The 19,233-nt window shown below is 39.0% G+C and overlaps 1 protein-coding gene across 4 annotated transcripts in view; it reads right to left on the bottom strand.

Moving 5' to 3' along the window:
* Positions 1-19,233, bottom strand: part of fgf13a (fibroblast growth factor 13a) — an 85,224-nt gene that overhangs the window by 11,208 nt on the left and 54,783 nt on the right. For 3 of the 4 annotated variants that reach the window (XM_010785675.1, XM_010785674.1, XM_010785677.1), the window contains 2 exons: positions 8,763-8,873; positions 3,483-3,586 (listed from right to left, as the gene is read on the bottom strand). In XM_010785675.1, coding sequence (XP_010783977.1) covers positions 3,483-3,586; positions 8,763-8,873 — 215 coding nt within the window. Of the gene's footprint in view, positions 1-3,482; positions 3,587-8,762; positions 8,874-11,431; positions 12,435-19,233 lie in introns of those variants that run through there. The other variant, XM_010785676.1, reaches the window with a different exon arrangement.

The raw sequence follows: 19,233 nt of genomic DNA, 5'->3' as shown, positions 1-19,233 counted from the left end.
CAATTTAGGAAATAACAATTGCCAACTTAAATAAATACCTCCACCCCAAGAGCCCTGAACTCTCCATTTCACACACAGCAATCTACTGGAGCATCAGTGAATCACGCTTATTCAAATATGACCCACCAGGAAATTAATAACACTACTTCAAAGGCACCTCATGAGGTTTGTGGACACCGCTTAGCTCATGATCTAAAAATATACCCCCATATATAAAAAACATACCGAAAAAGCTCAAAGGGTTTTTATTAACGTTTCAGTAGAAAAATGAATACATTGCTACGGATATGTTATGGCAGAATATTTTAGAAAACACTTTTTACTTGTGACTATAAGAGAGGACACTTCTGTAGAACTTGCTTGGCTGCTTTTGCAAAAGTTTAGGGGCAAATGTTGCATGGAAGGATTGTAAAGTAAAATACATTAATTGGTTCTTCCTCTCCCACACATTGACTCTGACGGATGAATATATTTTCACTGGTGCATTCTGCCTCACCCACACATGTGCACTCTTTTTTACACTCCTCGTTTCTTTCACTCTCCCTCTCTTTTTCTTGGTGTATGCTCTTATATGCACAGAACACTCGCATATATACCAGATGCAGAAGTGATGCAACCAATTTGACGTTCTAAAAACAACTCACTTTAAACCTTAATATACATATGCATTTACAGTTTAGCATTGAAACATTGAAATCGACTTTACATGTAAATCATATGATTCCAACTTATTATATTGCAAACGCCATACCCTCACATTTCAATTCATGCATGCACTTATGCAAGCATTTAGTAGATAATAGAAAAAACATTCAGATCGCAACAGGAGCACTTTATCCCACCGACCCAGATTACGTCATCTGTTGTCCTTCCACTGTTGATTGGGAAACAGGAATCTCACTCCAATGCAGCTATTGGCTGGTTTAATGTGTGGCTTTAAGGCAGCACTATAGCAGCAATCCCTGAAAGACAGGCACTATTAGGCAGCCAGCTACACATTCAATTCAATTCCCTCTGTAATTTCACAGAAGCAGAAAGCTCCACAACCCATCCCCCGACTGCTGTCTTTCAAGTTAACACACCCACAAGATGTCCTGTATTCCATATGCGAGCTGGTATTTAAAACGGCATAAAGGATATACTGTATGCAGCCAGCATATTTATTTTTAGAATGTTATGCTCTAACATTTAACCATTTAAAACACACAATCAACACAACACACAATAAATGAAACACAATACACCCTAAAACGCACATTAGATTAAAATGCAAATTCAGTGTTTGCAAAAATAATGTATTATTGTTTCGATTGTAAACTTGGTAGAAATTGATCCTGATTCTAGGTCATTTTAAAGCTTGGTTATGAACTTGTTTTAGTCTAATATAAGAAAACAAAATGTTTGCTAACTGAATCAATCTTTATTTTCATTAGATACAAAAAAGATCAACACAAAAAAACTAAATAAGAGACAAAATATAACAACTTATCACAGTTAATTTTGTATTAAAGAAAAACATATCAAAGACAAACCATATAGGATCCAGGTCAGAACCCTGGGGCGAACCCAAGGTGAAAGCAAAGCTAAGACCTATTTATCAATACAATGAAGTTCTAACTGCTTAGCATCCACTTTTTCCTTTAAACATTAGCAATAAAAGAAATAGGTCAATACGTATACTGCTGCTCCACTGCTTGTAGAGACTTTGCCAGCAGAATCCATCTTTATAAAATTAATCCTACACAGCTTGCCTCATATTCTTAATTACTGCCAATGACAGCCAAGTTCAAACAGTATCATTCAAATCACTCACTGGGGGGCTGTGGACTGCTGGGGAGCCTTGTTAAATATAGAGATGTGTGTATGTGGGAAGGGGTTGAAGTACTATGTTTTATTTCAATTATTGCTGTATATTCCCATCAGGCATGTTTCGCTGGGGCAACCCCCATGGATATGTTGTCAAACAATTGCAAGCGCTCATTAAAATGTAATTACAGGCAGACCAGAGAACACTTGCAAAAAGCTATACGGTGATTATGTTGTCACTCTTTTGATTTAAAAAAAATATATATATTGAATACATTTTCTTTCTTCACATCATTTTTTAACTAGAAAATAAATATTTACAGAGTTATGCAAATGAAGAACATTACATTCAATGCGTTGTAGTTACGATTAAATACTGAAGGAAAGGTAAAACAACACAGTCTCATCAGGTTGCATACTTTCTGTTCAAACTGTCAAGTAAGACCTGCTTGAGTTTGAACTGCAAACAGTGTCTACAAATTTAAAATCTAAAATGCATATACAAAATTAATTCAATTCATTATAATGAATAATACACCCAACATATTTTCCACAAACACGCCCATCTGCAATACTGTACCGTATAATTACAAAGATTTCTTGACAAATTCATATGATACAGTGATTGTGTATGTGCCACTGTGTATTTTCAGACTTAAATAGCGTTTTGATTTTCAAAATGAGTCCTTTTCAGCAGTATTCTTCTTGGTCTTTGAATTCTTTGAGAGCTTCCTGGAAGAGCAGATCCTCTTACTCAAAATCTAACTGTTTATTCATCTGCATTTCCTTGGAGCTAGTGTCTTTGTCTGAACTACTGCCTGGTGAGAGCTATCACATTAACCCTGTTTATCAATGTGTTTGTGTGCAATCACAAGGGAGGGAGAGAGAGAGAGAGAGAGAGAGAGAGGAGCCAGAAGGCCTGTTTTTATCATCACATTATCGTCTTAATAGGTCATTTGTCAGGAGCAGCTGCAAAATAAAAAGCTACAATCATTAAGTTGTCTTTGCTGTCTCTAAGCTTGTTTGAATCAATCACCATTGTGCCTGTGTACTGAGACCTTTACCAAGCAGAACAATCTTTACTAATTTGACTACAAGGATTGCCTGTTACCATTGATTGTGTGTGTCTGCACACCCTCTGGGTGAGCGTCCGACCAGCCTGTCAGTCTTCTCAGTGACGCTTGCCACGCACTTGTGATGGTGGCATTTGGGAGGAACACGAACAGGAACATTGTTCGGTCTGCAACTGAATTATTCATAACCTTGCACATTTAATCAAAGATGAAGAGCCAGCTGCCACGATCGGATATGTCACTGCTCCACCTGCTTAAAAAGCATCGTTGAACTTTTTGTTGACACCGAATTATCTCACTGAATGATGCTGCTCTTTCATCAGTCCTTGGATGAAGCTGTGTCTGAGTGGGCACAGAGAGAGTGAGCTACCCATTTCCTCAAAATATATAAATAAAAGAAAGAAATCTATGTATTCTCTCACATGTTCTTGTTGGGTTTCTTATCATCACTCACGTCACCACAGGATGTCTTCCGTAGATATAACATTTTCTCTGCATACAGCCGTACGCTAAGCTAATCCACTAGGATAGACGTCAGGACCCCATTCCATGCACACATACACACACACGCACGAACACTCATACATAAATGGAGACACTTACTGATGTGTACAGGAAGCCCTCGCTGTTCATAGCCAGATAGAGTTTGGTCTGCACCCCCTGGATGGCCACCACTCGCAGCCCCACTGGAATAAGGTTGAACACGGCTGGAAAGAGAAGGACAACAGAAACAAATGATAAACAAAGAGTACGCTTTTATTTCCATTTAAAACACTTTTTTGAAGAAAATAAGGCATTGAATACATTCATTATGTTATACAGCTACCTTAAATCCTCATGATTCTATCCTAAGATATTTAGTAAATATATATATAGTGCTTTAGTAATATGGTCAGAAGAAGAATAGTTAGACTAAACAGAGGCCAATTAACCACTTTGAAAACACAAGCCAGAAAGACAAACATTACATTGAGAATAGCCCAGAGCACAGTGAGCTCCACCTTGTTTAAATGTGCCGTTAAGGGGTTAAAATGATGGTTCTTAGTGTTCCCTTTCTCTGTCTGGATGGATGAGTTAGTTGTCAAAACCAATCCACAAATAGAGGTACAACATAAACTCAGGGACTTAGTCACTGTCTCCCAAGGGTGGTACAAAAAAAAGGAAATGAACAAAATTAAAAACATAAGAGAGAAACAGAGAAATTGATCAAATTAGGCTGTTGAGCTAAAATATTGAAAATCATATATCAAATTATTTTTGATGGAAAGAAATTGAACATGCATACAAATTGTAACCAAATGTAAATCTATGATGGCGTCACCATAATGCCATTTCCCTGGGCCGATTGCGAAGACGGAGCATTACAAGACTTTTAAAAATGAGAGAGGAAACACATGTTGGTACATTTACACGTGACACGCAGATAAACCTGCCTGTGACCAGCGGGCTGGACTCGTGTCGTGAGGCTTGGAGAGCCAGCGGCCGCCCAGCTGGTCAATGAGGTACTCCTTTCTAATTAATGTCCGCCTGTTGTATACAAGTGCGTCTGTGAGTGCTTCATAAGCTGGGAGGGATTCCACGGGCTGATTATAGGAAAGCACATGTGAAAGTCCCTAGTGATGCTTCCATACAAATGATAGCAGCAAACACAGTTATAACCTCCAGAAGAAAATCTCTCATCTCAAGTATCCCTTTTGATTGCTAAGACTCTACATTGTCACATTAAAATAGAGACTTCCCTGTTAGGACGCATGTGATAGTAGAAATGAAATGCTCACATCACTTAAGCCGTGAGTCAGTGTGCCGTTACTCTAGGTCCTCTCTTGAACAACTTAGATTCCTATCTGCAGAAGCCTTCGACCAAAGTGCACTATAGAGACTTTTTGATGGGCCATTTCATCTGGCCTTATCGCTTTAGCACTGCAGTCCTACTTTTCTCCGGGCTTTCATTGTAAACAACAGCCACAGGAATGCATAATGTATTTACTTGGTGGAGTAAACAGGCAGTGCCAGCATATACCTCGCTCAGTGCAAAGGTGTTTATATACCAGACCCACTCTCTTTGCGGTCTTCCATCTATCCTTTCTTCTGCTTCTACCTCTTCTGAGTTTATCGTTATTTCTTTAAATGACATGTTCTAAACATACCCAGAATAATGATGAAAACAAATGTCAGGCTTTTGGACAGATAAAGATCCCATGATATGATATGATTGCACTTTACAGACACAATGATGGCTGATGAGACGCAATATTTGTAATGTATACATATGATCAGAAATCCTGTCTATTTCTCCTCAAACTGACTTCTCCTTACTAACGCTGTTATGTTCATGGTCGATGGCGTGCAATTTAAATCATCAGATATTTTCATTTACGGTACGCTCGAGTTACTTAGTTAACTAACTTCAGCTCTCATTTAAATTGCCTCACTTTTCAAACACCAAGTTATTGACAGTTCTATTATGAAACAGTAATCAAAATGTGACTAAGGAAGGACGCAGCGCTCTCCATGACAGATTGTTGTCTCTGTTTTTTTTTTGTGACGTCTGCTTTGGCAGCTTTCTGCAGCAAATCCTGCCAAATTGTATATTTTAAACAACTAGGACCTACTATTTACAACCGCAGTGTTTTAAACACACTTATTGTTATATATTATAGCATTAGCTGCATCCTCTCTCAACCTTAAAACCTATTTATATTAGTGTACTAGTTAACAATGAATCACTTGCAACATTTTCTGAACAAATTATTAGAAAGAATAAAAGCAATATTCTTCGTGTTGAGGTAGATTGTCTTCATTTAAAAAAAGTATCCTCCCAACTTTTGCTACTATTGGGAGCATTGTGCAATACTGCAGTGCGTAGGCTCAACAAATCCTTTCCAGAATGTTACGGTCACAGGTTACAGATGGCAATATCAGCAAACTTTTCTTCAAACCATTGTGCAGATTGATCTAGCTTGGAAATGCTGTATATGGAGCTAGAGGGGATGTTAGTGAGAAAGTATTTATTGTAAAAACCAACCTGATTTGCAGACTTATTAACAAAACCCATTTGGATTTGTGCGAACACACTTTGTGTCCTTTTTTTCCTGTATATAGCACAGTTTTTAGATGATATGATTTGTGTCTTCCTCTGCTGAAACTTCTCGCTACCTGAGCTGTTCTTGTCTTTATAATTGCAAAGCCCACTGAGCTTTCTGCCTTCGTGCTCGCACCACGACACATACTGTATCTGCAGTCCACTTCATTTCAGAAGGATTACCAGCCGATGTACCGTTGGAGATTTTCAAGAGCGGAAACTCAATTACTTCATGGCTCCTAGAAACACCTGAGCAAACTGAAGAGGATGACAGCACCCACCCACTCACAGACATTTCCTATTGTCGAGAGCCACACAGGATGAAAAAGGTGATGAGGCCTGAGAGAAAGTTTTCACGATTGCATGCAGACTGTCTCCATGCCTAACATGCATCCGCTAGCAGCCAGGGAGTCATGAACAATTTGGTTCGACTATAAACTCGAAGGTTAACAGCGTTCGCTTGTCACATTTTAAACTTTTATTATATCTGTAACTTATTCCGAGAGCAGCTTGCCTGCAATTAGAGCAGACTAGAGCATGACGGCTAAAAAGCTGTTGTGACAACATTACACTGCACTTCTGCTGTGTATGATTACTGTTCGACTGTAGTCGCTCTTTGTTGGAGGTAAATTGGATTACACTGTACCGGAGTAAAAAATGTACGACCTATATTCAGATACAGAAATTGGATTTGATGCATTTGTGAGTATAGTGTTGCATAAGAGATGTCACTGTTTTAGACTGTTGCATTCTCAGGAAGCTCGAAAGAGACCTTATTCATCATTCAATAGTCACAGGTTAGACAACTTCTCTTAGGACTACAGTAAAAACTCAGAAAGGGTCCACTCTGAAGAGAGAGAATATTGAATATATAAGATAATACAATATTAGAACGTCGTTGGATATTAAATTGGAATTGATCTGATGTGAATTACACTTCAGAAGACTTAAAATGAGTTTGCCTAATTCTGGGATCCACAGCATCCTCAATCTTAGAATAGAGAATGACACTAACAATATCTTGAAACTGTATTGTCTATCTTCAAATGTCAGGGTTGAAGAAATAACATTGCATTGTGTTACTGTGAGACAGTAGCCTTCTTCTGAAGAAGAAAATTATAAAGAGTTGAATTACAGCTCTGAGTTTTGATTCTCTAGACACACAGTGTGTTTGCTTGGTTGTGAGGCAGCACAAGAAAATAATTGAAACTTTTTACAATGGGAGATTAATCACCGGGATATATGAGACTTGGATTTGTTATTTTTGACATTGTTTGCAATCCTAATGAAAATGTCGGAGAAATATAGAACTTCTTTAGTAGCACAAATCCTTGTATTCGTAAGTGAGGGTGTGTGTGTGTGTGTGTGTGTGTGTGTGTGTGTGTGTGTGTGTGTGTGTGTGTGTGTGTGTGTGTGTGCACATTTGAGTAGGTCCTCTCCCACCATCACAAGACACCAGTAACTCCAAGCGGACTGTGCTCTCCGTCACCATGGAGACAAGCGCACCCAGCGCCTAACAACGCTATTTTTGGAGCAGTGCAAAGAGCCTCACTCTTTCTCCTTTTCCTATACAGCAGCACTCTTTAATTTTCTCTTCAAAAACTATGATGGAGCCACTGCGGGCCAGTTGTTATGCAAGTCAACAGGGAAGTGAGTCCGTGCAGACGTAATGGGTGGGGTGGTCAGTGTGTCAAGTATAGTATAATATATGAGCGTAAATAGAGATGTTGTCATTATTTCATTAATTTAAGGTCTACTCAAAAAGTCAACGTTGCGTAGTTTTATTTTTTGCTATCATTTTATTCCATTCTACACCAATTACGAGGTTGTGTTCTGATAGGAGAACATCCCACTTGCACAGAGCTGCTATTTATATCTGAGATACACCCGCCATCTCCACCAGGGGAGTAATTGAATACTGAGGTACTAATTCAGGGGCTCCAGAAGTGTTTACATCTGCTTAGTGTCGGGATTATAGTGAGTATTACATCAAAGCTGCATCAGTGTGTCATGTAGATCTTTACTCAACAATATACTGGCAAAGTGGATTTCACATAGGTCACTAACCACTGTCCTATTCTAATCTTCAAAAGCATGTAGTCTTCACATCACTGTCTAATTATGAGGTGGTGTATTTCATCTGTATTGTTAGAAGACATGTGGCTGTGGTATTACTCTTCCATTGATCTCCTCTTCAATCTGCCTATTGGGAAACAGAGAGCTGGTGGGTGTAATGGCAATAATAGGGATGCATTGAGTATAAGACATGACTTGCTCTCACAACAGAGGAAGATTGTAGGAGAGTAAAAAGCCAATCGTTGTGAGTGTTGAGGTTGCCATAGGATGACTTTCATTAGATGAAATAAACCACTTATCCAAACTGCAGACCTTAAATGCACCGGCAATATGAAGTAAGTGTTTTTCTCAGCACTATGAACCGATACAAGCACACTTTTGAAAAGTTTGAAATGATAATCAAGAATAAAATTCACCAAATTAGATGACGAATTATATATAAAATACGAGATTATCACAATACTGAAGTCTTGATATGATGATGATAATAGCAATATTAAACGGCTTGTGATTTGCCTATACTTTTGCAATAACATATATTTGATATATAACAGTGTATTACCTTTTTTCTTTACTGCAAATTATGCATCTTTTTTATCTAGTAAGAGTTTGACACATTTCTGATTTTGTTTTATGAGGTTCCCCATGACCATCAGTACATCATGGCAATGGATGTACGTACGTCGATTAAACAAGGGGGTGCCAAATATAAGAGTGAAACTTACAGTAACCATTGTCCTCCTCCTTCGTTCCATCAATGGTTCCATCTGCCTGCAGCTGCAAGTGGAAACCTTGTCGACTGTAGAGCTTCGTCACAATCCCCTTCAACTGGGGCTCTGTGGAGGGACACAAAGACAGGAAGACAGGAATGAGACCACACACTTTAGAAACACATGAATGTTACAGTGAGATGTCACCCTTAGCCTTCTAAAGGGACACTTTCAAATGCTTCACTTTCAGTTTACTCATCGCCATCTTGGAAGTAACTGGATCCACAAAGTTCAGTTTAGTCATGGGGCACCAAGACAGAGTGAAGCCACAGTGGGACAAAAAGGAGCAGCACGACGGCTGACTTTGATAGGCTGCCACACGTGTCAAGCAAACACAATCACCACCAAAACATGTCGGAAGAAGCAATTAAATTATTACGAATTGAACTTCTCTTGACATTATTAGGTGAATCCTGTTCACTGTCACTTTTATTATAAAGAAGTTGCCTAAAGAAAACAGCAGCATGTGTAAATTGAAATTATTTAAACATTTCTGCTTCTTCTTCTGTTATTGTTCAATTGGTTTGTGCAATGTTGCTGTATCCACAATCCGCACACTTTCTTTCTTTTCTCTTCAGGGCAACAGATGCAAAAAAGGCAGCCCCATGGCTCCCCAGTTGAGAAGTCAGACCACAGATGGAGACGAGCAAATCAAATCAAATTTAAAAATGGCTTTGGGGCGTGAGGTGGCTCAGTGGTCTAAGATGGCTGATGACATTTCTTCTATGGCCCCCCTTCTCTCTCTCTTCATGCTTCCCATCACTCTCTGCATATGAACTGTCCAATACAGGTAGAATTTGTGTGAGAAATATTGGTTTTAAATGCCTCGAATACTTGTTTTTTGCCATCAAAAAAACTCTAAATCCTAATCTCGATAACATCTGTGATATAATACGACAACAATTTGAATGAAGTACATTTTGAATTAAACATTGAACTTTTAGTGAAAATAAAAGCACTTGTGAAGAGAGTGCCAAACATGTTTTTCAAATTGAGAATTAGGATCTGTATTTTTTTAAATACTAGTTTAGGACATTTTAAACAAGGATAGTAGAACAAGACAATAGAGATGTCTGTACCATCACATGTGCAAAGCCACACTATATGTCGCAACATATAAAACAAGCTCCAGTGAGTCTAAAAGACAATAGTTTGAAGTGGCAGATGATTTACTTTTGAAGTGGCTGTGCAGTCTGTGTTGCATCAGTGTAATGTCTGATAAGAGCTAAGTGCTGGTTACTGTCCCTGGTTGAGTGTCCTTTACTGTGGTTTACCACACCTTTCATCTATCCTTTCATCTCACTTACCTTTCAATACTGCCTCTTCTGCCCTTACTTAGGTTACTTTTGCTGCAGAGAAGTTGTGTGTACTGGAAATATTGTAATGCTTTTGTTGTGAAACTTTGTACTTTGCATTAGTATGTTATGACAGTAGCCTGAACATAATTTCATAAACACCTATGTACTTTAAACACAGAAGAGCATCACAATATTCATACTGCATTACCAGACAGCGCACAAAAGTAAATACACGGCCCAAACTGAAAGATGCTAGCTCTTAGTGTTTTCGCAGATAACATCTTCTTTGTACTCATTGCTTTCTCTACGGGATATGGAATTTAAAAGGGAGAAGGGTGCAAAAACTGAAGGACAGTTATTGCATAAGATTGCACCCTAACCTCCAGTTGCATCATATGTAATTACAGAACAGCTTGGAAATTAAGAGGTTGGGTTGATAACGTTTTGGAAGAAATCTCAGATCATCTCCTGTTATCGTATCCACGCACACACATACAGAAACTGACACAACCAAGAAAAGGTGAGCTTTGGGCCGGAGTAGGATGTGATCAGTTTTGATTTGCAGCTGCGGTCACTTTTTTTCCCTTAGATTGGTAAGGGAATGGGTGCTTCAGGGCGACTGCCCTGGATGATGTCCTCATAATACTTTTTCCCTATAATATTATAAAAGTACTATAGGCAATATACTTATAGTTATCATTTAATTATTGTACTATCTGCCGAGTAATATAACAGTTGTAAACATCCTCAACAAAGAACTTAGCCAACAGTAAATGTGGAAATATAACTTGTGAGCTGTTAAAATGTAAAACCTGCTTTATTTTTAAATTCGTGGATGTGTATTTCTTTTTTGAAGTAATAGTCTACCCAAAGGAAGCATGTTGAAATCGTATTAATCCTTTTAGAGACTAAAATAGAATCACCTATGATTAATTGATTATTCAGTATTCAGATCTAACAGTGAGCAATGGTCTGCAAGTGACAGTCTTTAGTGATTTCCTAAATCGACTTAATAGTAGCCTAACTTTTGTATATATCTTGTCCAGTGTGGCCTGGATAAGTGGACAGTGAAGAATAAAGTGTACTTTTAATATATCCCTCAGCAGTCTGAGATGCCAAAGGTGACTTCTCTGTGGAGAAACTAAATAAAGAGCCCCGTCCTCCCAACAACTGACGGACTCATTAATCTTTCGAAATCTGCATAATGGAGCAGTACTCAGTATAATCTCTGGAGTTAAGATGATTTTTGAAAGAAAATGGCATTCTACAATGGATGAAGCTATAGCGATCCTGAGGATGATAGCCTGGTAATATTTCAAAACAGACCTGGTCGTCTCCTTCGCCTCTTCTTGGAGCCAAAGAGTTTGACCCGGGAGAAAACGTTCAGTCGGTTGGGTTTCTCACATGTAGTTCCCTTGACTTTAGTGGGGCTGCTAACGCAGCGGCAGGCATTATTCTTCTCCCGCTCCCTCGCCTGCCTCTTCTGCCTTATGAGGGAGCTCGCTATCGCTGCAGCCATGGCCAGTTTGACAGCGGAAAAACTTCCGAAGAAGCGTGAAAATAACCACCAAGAAGGATCCCGAAGGTAAGCGTCCAGGCGCAGATGGAACAACAAAGGTTCGTCAAATAACAAATAATTTGCCAAATGGACTATTAAGAGTAGACCAAACAAATAGTTCTAGTAATGCGGTAAAGCCTGTTAGATAATGTCCAAATGAATCATGTTTCCAGAATTTGGGCGTTATTCAAATATTGTCCGTTGCATCTCCGAGAGAAAAAAGTGAAACTTAACAAAAAATAAAATACTTTCACCAAAGCACGCTGCATGTTCTCGCAACTGAATCATTGTCCTTGCATTACAACAAATGTGCACTAACCCAGTCTCCGTAAGCGGTTTTGCTTTAAACCACTAAACTATGCCGGTGCACATGGTGCTCGGGTAGCAGTCAGTGGTGAATGAGGCTCAGCGCGCAGCCAGAGGATGGGAACACCTGTTTGCAGGCAGCGGGAGTGTTTGCAGGGCTCCTTATCTGCTTTCTCTAATCCTTCACTGAAGCTGCTGCTGTCACAGACTTAACACCGCGTTTTAGAAAAGGCAAAGCAGAGCATGTGAACGAATCGCTAAAGAAATTCCATTTGTGTTTCTGTTTTTAGTTAAAGCAAGGCAAGGCAAAAGCAGCAGGCGCATCATTGTGGGTGCAGTATCCGAGCTCAGCGCAAAGCACAGACTCAGCTGCTCAGAGTATCCCACCGACAAACTGGAGAGGAGCAGCGGGCGAGGAGGGGGAGGGGGGCAGGGAGTCTAACTAGTGGGACACACACAGGCAATGTGCACAATTAGAAAATCTCCATACAGGCCGTCATATGGGGGAATTCATGTCTCATATCCAGATAATGGGGTGTATGCAGTGGGGGCGGAGAGTGGCATAGAGGAGAAAGACAAGAGAGAATAGAGAGAATACCACACTTTTCCATATTTTTTTAATACGGTGGACGAACAAAGTGGAATGCCTGATACAGCTCGGTTTTAACGAATTTATATTAAAAAAAAAAACATGTTTCTAACTTGTGTCAGGGCGAGCGTCCACTCATAGAGAGACTGCAAACAAAAGATAAAATAAATAAAATGGGATTTATTAACTAATGTAATTTCCCACTAGAGTGCAGGTACATGCAAGGGATTTGACAGCAGCGACAGCCATCATCAAACGTCATCAGTGATGTTAATGCAAGATCAATAAAGTGAGGCATAAGCAGCGATTTATTTGATTACATTACAGAAAATGCCATTACACGGCAGCATACATTCAAATATTATTAATACGCTTTTCCTATCTGAAATGATTTCCCCTTTTATCCTATTTTTTTCTCTATCAATTACTGTAATAATTATGAGTTTAGATCATGAGAACGCCAACAGAAAATCGTGTGTTCAACATAGTTGTATGTTAGTTTTATGTTGAACACCAAAGGTTAAATCCTGACACTAAGGGTTCTGTCATTTCCACCCTGACTGCAGGCCTCATCTTTGCTTGTATTTTTTCCTCAGCTCTCGAGTTAGACCCTAACCAATGGTGCCATCTACAGTCCTAACCCAATACTGCAGCTTAACTTTTATCCATTTCCTCTGTTTAATAATATACAGTAACACACCTCAATTGTATGCATCTTAACTTAGTTGATTGAATAAAAGTCGTCCTATAATGAAGTGTGAACTCTTGCTAAAATAAAATAAATGCAAAATAGATATATATTATATATAAACAGCATGCAGTTATGTGTTCTTAATAAATCAAAAATCTCTAAACAAACAGCGACAAAAATCCAGAGAAAAACAATTGAGATACTTAAAGGCCGAAGACTCCCTTTCAGCACCACGGACAGCTCCGAGGCGGTCAACCAAGAAAGGAACTACTTTTCAGCAAAATAATGTCTTTAACGTAGTGTTAACATACAACATAACTCAAAGTAAAAAAAACTAAATTCTAGTCTAAAACTTGGAAAGCTGGAATCAAATACATTCGAAAATAAAAATAATCTAATAAAAAAGTAAATAAAAAAATAATGCAGCATTAATTTAAAAACAGCAGCATACCTGAAACGGATTTTCTCAATGGAAAACTCATGATTCTTTACAGCGAAGCCAAAGCGGTGATCGGATAGCAGCAGTCGTTGTGAAGTGGAAGCTGTAGTCTACATTCAGCAAAGTTCAAACCATTGTCAAACAGCTGTCAGAGGCGTAGTGGAAGAGAAAGTATCGAGGCGTGGCCATCAACAGGAAGATCATTACAGGACATTAGCGACATGCCATTATGACTTCTAAAATGCTCATTAAACATTCATTTGGAGGTCTTGTTGATCCGGCAAACACGGGCGTGTGTTCACTGTATTCCTGCGGACGAAGGGGCCGGATTGAAGGAAAGTGATCGAAAATGCAGGCTGAGATTGTACTTCCTTCTTGAGGGAGGGAAGACTTTGCTCTCATATTACAAAAAAATGATGTAAAATGATCCGATAATGCGTTGACTAAACCGGTTATACTGGCCCGTCCACTTTGGACTGAAATATATATTGATGTACATTCAACCGAGACAACATGCATTAGGGAAAGTGTTTTTTACAAAGACAGACCATTCTCTGCAGATCACACAGTTCATGCAGAGACTGACCAAATATGGCATGTTGTTTGATAGTATCACGGCATACATTACTGACAATACAAGGCATGAAATGTAGCCTCTTGTTTTGCTACAAGTATGCCTACAGCTCACTTTCTTATTAGTCCCATATGCAATCAAGAGTAAAGTTTATCTTTCATAAACGTGATTACAGAGGTAAATGCTAAATGCTGTATGTAATGATGGACTAAATAATGAGCTCCGGGATAATAAAGCCTTAAAGTACTCGTGCCATTTAGTGGACTCGGGAGCTCACTGACCATGCACAACTTTGACCACTAGATGGAGCTAGTGGACAGGCTATGGGGAGCAGCGGATTAACCCTAAAGGTTAAATCCACATGAAATCAAGTCATGTGCCTCTTTACAAAGGGCATCAGGACTTGAATAAATAATCTAAACACCGTTTTTGAATTGTATCTATGTATGTGATCGTGACAAACATCGATTTAACATTTCATTAAATGTAGCGCTATCAGACCTTAAAAAATGTCCTCAAATCCCAGCAACAATTAACTCTACCAACTAACAACAATCATTTCCCTTTCTCAAAGCACCACTGAGCAGCACTCCCATAACAAGTCATATCTGAAGCTATGTGCAATAATAGCAGGTATTCAAGACTACTATATATTTCCAATGACAAATACTACTACATCAAATAGTGAAACAACACAGCAAATACATACATATTTGATTCAGAGAATGACTGATAATGCAAGATGCTGACTATCAACAATAATGTGGAAGAAAGTAGTGAAACTAAGATTATAAACAGCTCATGGGTCAATACCAATATATTGATTTACAGGACATGTGGCATAAATGACACGTGGCATACTGAAGGGATAAAAGTATTTGTTTTCCTTTTTACTATTATTGATTTTGTCTATAATGGAATAGAGAAAATGTAGCCTTTACTCCCATACAGTCTAAGAAAAGTTATTTCAGGGGTAAACTGTGCATAATAGTCATTCTTTATCTTAAAAACAGAATGTACGGTACAGTATGTTAATACAAGGAGCACTATATCCATCAATAATAGTAAAACACATTATTTGTATAGCGTTTTTCCCACTGTTCAAAACACATTTAATCAGTACACTAATGATAAATAGGACGCTTACAAACATATTTTCTCATAACAAGAAAAACCAAATATCTTGCCACAGCAACGAGCAAAAAAACATCTTCATTAATAAGAATAGAATTCTGAGCAAATCATCATGTTTCTCTTTGTAAAAGCGTTATTAAATGTTTTCCTTTCCTTGGTATCCTAAACTCACAAAATGTTACACGGGTAGTTGGTTCAGCCAAGAAACCAGTTATGTTTTAGTGCTCTTCTAATCAATACTGCATGATTTCCTATTTCCTGCCATCTCCTCCTTAAACCCACAGGAAATGTAGTTCTTACACAGCAACACTTAAAACAAGTCTAGGACTGAGTTTCAATAGAGCTGCAGGTCTTTAACATACATCACATAGATGAGAAATGTGTCTACTTAAATGTGGTGTTTTAAATTCAGCACTAAAATCATACCAAACTAAATGTTACTGTAGCTATTGAAAGGCCAACGTGTACTGTAATTGTGATTGTGTGTAACCAATGTAAATATAAGATGCATTACAATATGATACATTTGAAAAATACATAGATCCACAAAAACTTAGATGCCTCAAGAAACTATTTTAGGCAAGAATGAAAAGCTTGTATTGAAAAGATTAGTTAAAAATGACTTCAATCAAATTGTATAAGAGAAGGAGCCCAATATGACTGTGTATCACATGTGTTGTATACTGTGAGTCCTCTCCTACAGCAGCACAGCAATAGCTGCGGATGCTGCTATAAAGTAGGGATGCAGTGCTCCTACCCTACAATACATGTTACTACCTCACTCAGAAAAAGGTGTACAAAGACCCCCTGTCTATACAACCTAGTGCAGTATACACTATCTCTGTGTGGTACTATCTGATCAATCGAATTCTGCCACGAGCAAACACAGACAGACTGAACACCAGAAGCAGATCCCAGGTTTTGCTTCTGTCATCCCACTCCTGATAAACCTGGGCCATCACTCAAGCAGACAGCGTGGCCCTTCAGCAGGATGGCTGGGTTTATCAGTGACAGTTAGGAGGACAGGAAACCGTAATGAGAGTCGAGCCGCATTGTACAACAGCGACACTAATCAAATACCTAGATAATACCAAAGAAGGTGCACATGTGTATAAGCCTGATAATGTCTGTTACACTGTCACTGCTTTTCATAGCAGCAGCAAAGCATGATGGAGGAGGAAAAATAAATAATAGCATGCAATAGCTGAAAGTGGAACTGGTGAGATAAATACAAGAGAGACTTATAAATAGATATGGTGTTGAAACAAAAATAGTATGAATCATACGCTTTTGTTTCATCCGAAGTGCTTCAGTATCATTTGTTTTCAAATGTCTCTGAAGAAAATATAGATTTAGTCCTCTTTTGTCCTAAACACAAGACAAGAGAGGACTATATTTGACTCATTTGAAGCCTAACACACACTTTAAAGTGGCCGCCGATGAGTCTGTGAAAGTTGGCCGCCGATGAGTCTGTTGTCAGAAAACGTAACCTTGAAATCAGATGGGCGAAAAGTCTCTGGTTTTATCAAAATGTAATAAAAGTTTCTGTCCCAACAAATACCCTGACCTCTGTAACCTACACCTGTACACACAATGTACACAAGTCAAGCAAGGTAATTCATTTATACACACTCCTACACAAAAGCTGCCTCTGTGTCTTTGTGTTGTTCTGCTGTAGCAATGTGCCACGGGCAGATTAATTACTGTAGTGATGAATTACTGTAGTGCCCCGAAATGAAGGTAGCCTCTTCGGGGACACCTTCACTGTAACGCACTCACACACATACTGTACAGGACGACAACACTAATTAAGAATAGCTAAAAGTATACACTTCTAAGCGTCCATCATAATGCAATCATGGTGTCTAACTACAATGCACTCTGATTGTTTATTGAAAGTAGTGTCTAAACCTAGCCAAATAATAAACTCACTTTACTGCTAAAAGATGCTTTTAAGAGCCTGAACAGTGAAGAGGTGTTTGCCTAGCACAATAATGCTGACATAGAAAAGTCTTGCAGGTGGTGTTTAATCAATAAACTGTCGAACATAGTCTTATGAAAAGTGCCATTCAGGCTGCACACGCACCTAACTGTGCGAGCAGCGCAGGACTTCACAGACCCAGGAGGTCCCAGCTCCGCTCTGCTCTCGCCCTCTCTGTCCACCAGAGAGCAGAGCTCCAAAGTAATGCCTGAGAGCTGCCAAGGTTGAGCACTGTGTTGACCTCCGCATTATTAAATATAACCAAACGATTAAACCTATCTCCTCTTATTAATAACCCGAGGCTGTCATGATAACACCAAGGGTTTAATTAATTCTTAAATTCACAGAGAAAAGTGGCTTCGAGGGCAAACACTGCATAAATTGGGAGGTTAACCTTGCTCGTGGAGTCTAATAAAGGGCAAAGTTGCATACTTAGATTGTGCCACTGATTACATCAAGATATTAACTGTCCAAGTATGAATATCTTAACATATCATTGGAAAATGCAATGGCAGGATTTTTTGTTGAACCTCTTGGTACAGAGTGAGGGGATGAAGTTAAATATTACCAGGGGGGGGGGAAGAAAACGATCTCTGATAAGCTGAAAGGGTTAATGCTTCATTCAGCCCCCTGGCAGCATTGTGCTGGCTGTCTGCTCTTTGTGCGTGCGCCGCTACACTAAATCCACTACAACAGCAGCTCCCAGCATGCTAGGCCACCAGTGCCATAGTGACAACACTCGTTACCATGGAGACTGCACACACGCAAGAGGGTGTGTGTGAGAGATAGAGGGAGAGAGAGAGAGAGAGAGAGAGAGAGAGAGTGTGTGTGTGTGCTGAGAATGGGGGTTGGCTAATGCAGAACAAGAAACCATAACTCAAGGTTCCAGAAGAGGAGGGGGCTCGGGTACCGTCATGGCCGACTGCCTGCCAGACTAGGGCCAATGATGGTGTGATCCCTCCTCCACGCAGGGCTGCGTTCAGGGCATGGAGGCAGGGAGTCAGTAGGCTCAAACTAAAACCCGCGAGTCCTATTGTTTTCCTAGCACACATTTGTGGACAAACATTGCAAAAAAGTGCCAAAAACTGCTCCTTTGTAGCCAATCATTAGTGAGGGACAGTTACAGGTCTTTTGTCAATGCTGGAACAGATAGAAACTATCTGTCGTTAACTGTGCTTTATTATTGTGCCAGAATGATTTTGTAATGACAGCGTGAATCTTATTTTAAGCTTCATTAAAAATAACATAAAACACATAGGCTATATTTTTCAAACATTAACACTGCATTGATGATACCTGAGCTGAGTGCCAGCCTGCTCCTCGTTAAAACACTAGCATCTCAATCTCGCTTTAAAACAGGGGAACTAATTAGGAGCAGAAAAACACAATGTCTGGAAATGTTCATTCAACCTCTCACCTTTTGTCTAACAACTTCAAAGTAGGACTGATCAGCACTGCCATATTTCCCCTCGCACAGCGACGATAACTGTGGATATTTTTACCCAAGAGAAAGAAACACAACTCTATTTTCTACATCAATAAAAGATAAATATGGCACTGGGAAAAGGTGTTGAGCCTCTGCCAGACACTTTGTATCTGTCTTCTATATAATGATAGAAATAGATGAGGATGTGCACTGCTAAAAATGATCATCAATAAGATGTTTATTTCCAATTTAGATTTTCACTGCATGACACGAAGAAGAAGAAGAAGAAGAGGAAAAGTTTCAATTGATCTTCATTCATGCGCACCTCAACCAGTTGCACAATATATTATGCAAATAGTAATGCAGTTCTTTCATTATGTAAATATGACATTTTGCCACTATAAGAATAACTTAATAAAAATATAATATT

The sequence above is a fragment of the Notothenia coriiceps genome, unplaced genomic scaffold, assembly GCF_000735185.1.
Source record: "Notothenia coriiceps isolate Sejong01 unplaced genomic scaffold, NC01 NC01_scaffold00028133, whole genome shotgun sequence".
Lineage (NCBI taxonomy): Eukaryota > Metazoa > Chordata > Actinopteri > Perciformes > Nototheniidae > Notothenia > Notothenia coriiceps.
The sequence above is the reverse complement of the archived record's forward strand: the minus strand, read 5'-3'. Positions and strand labels throughout refer to the sequence as shown.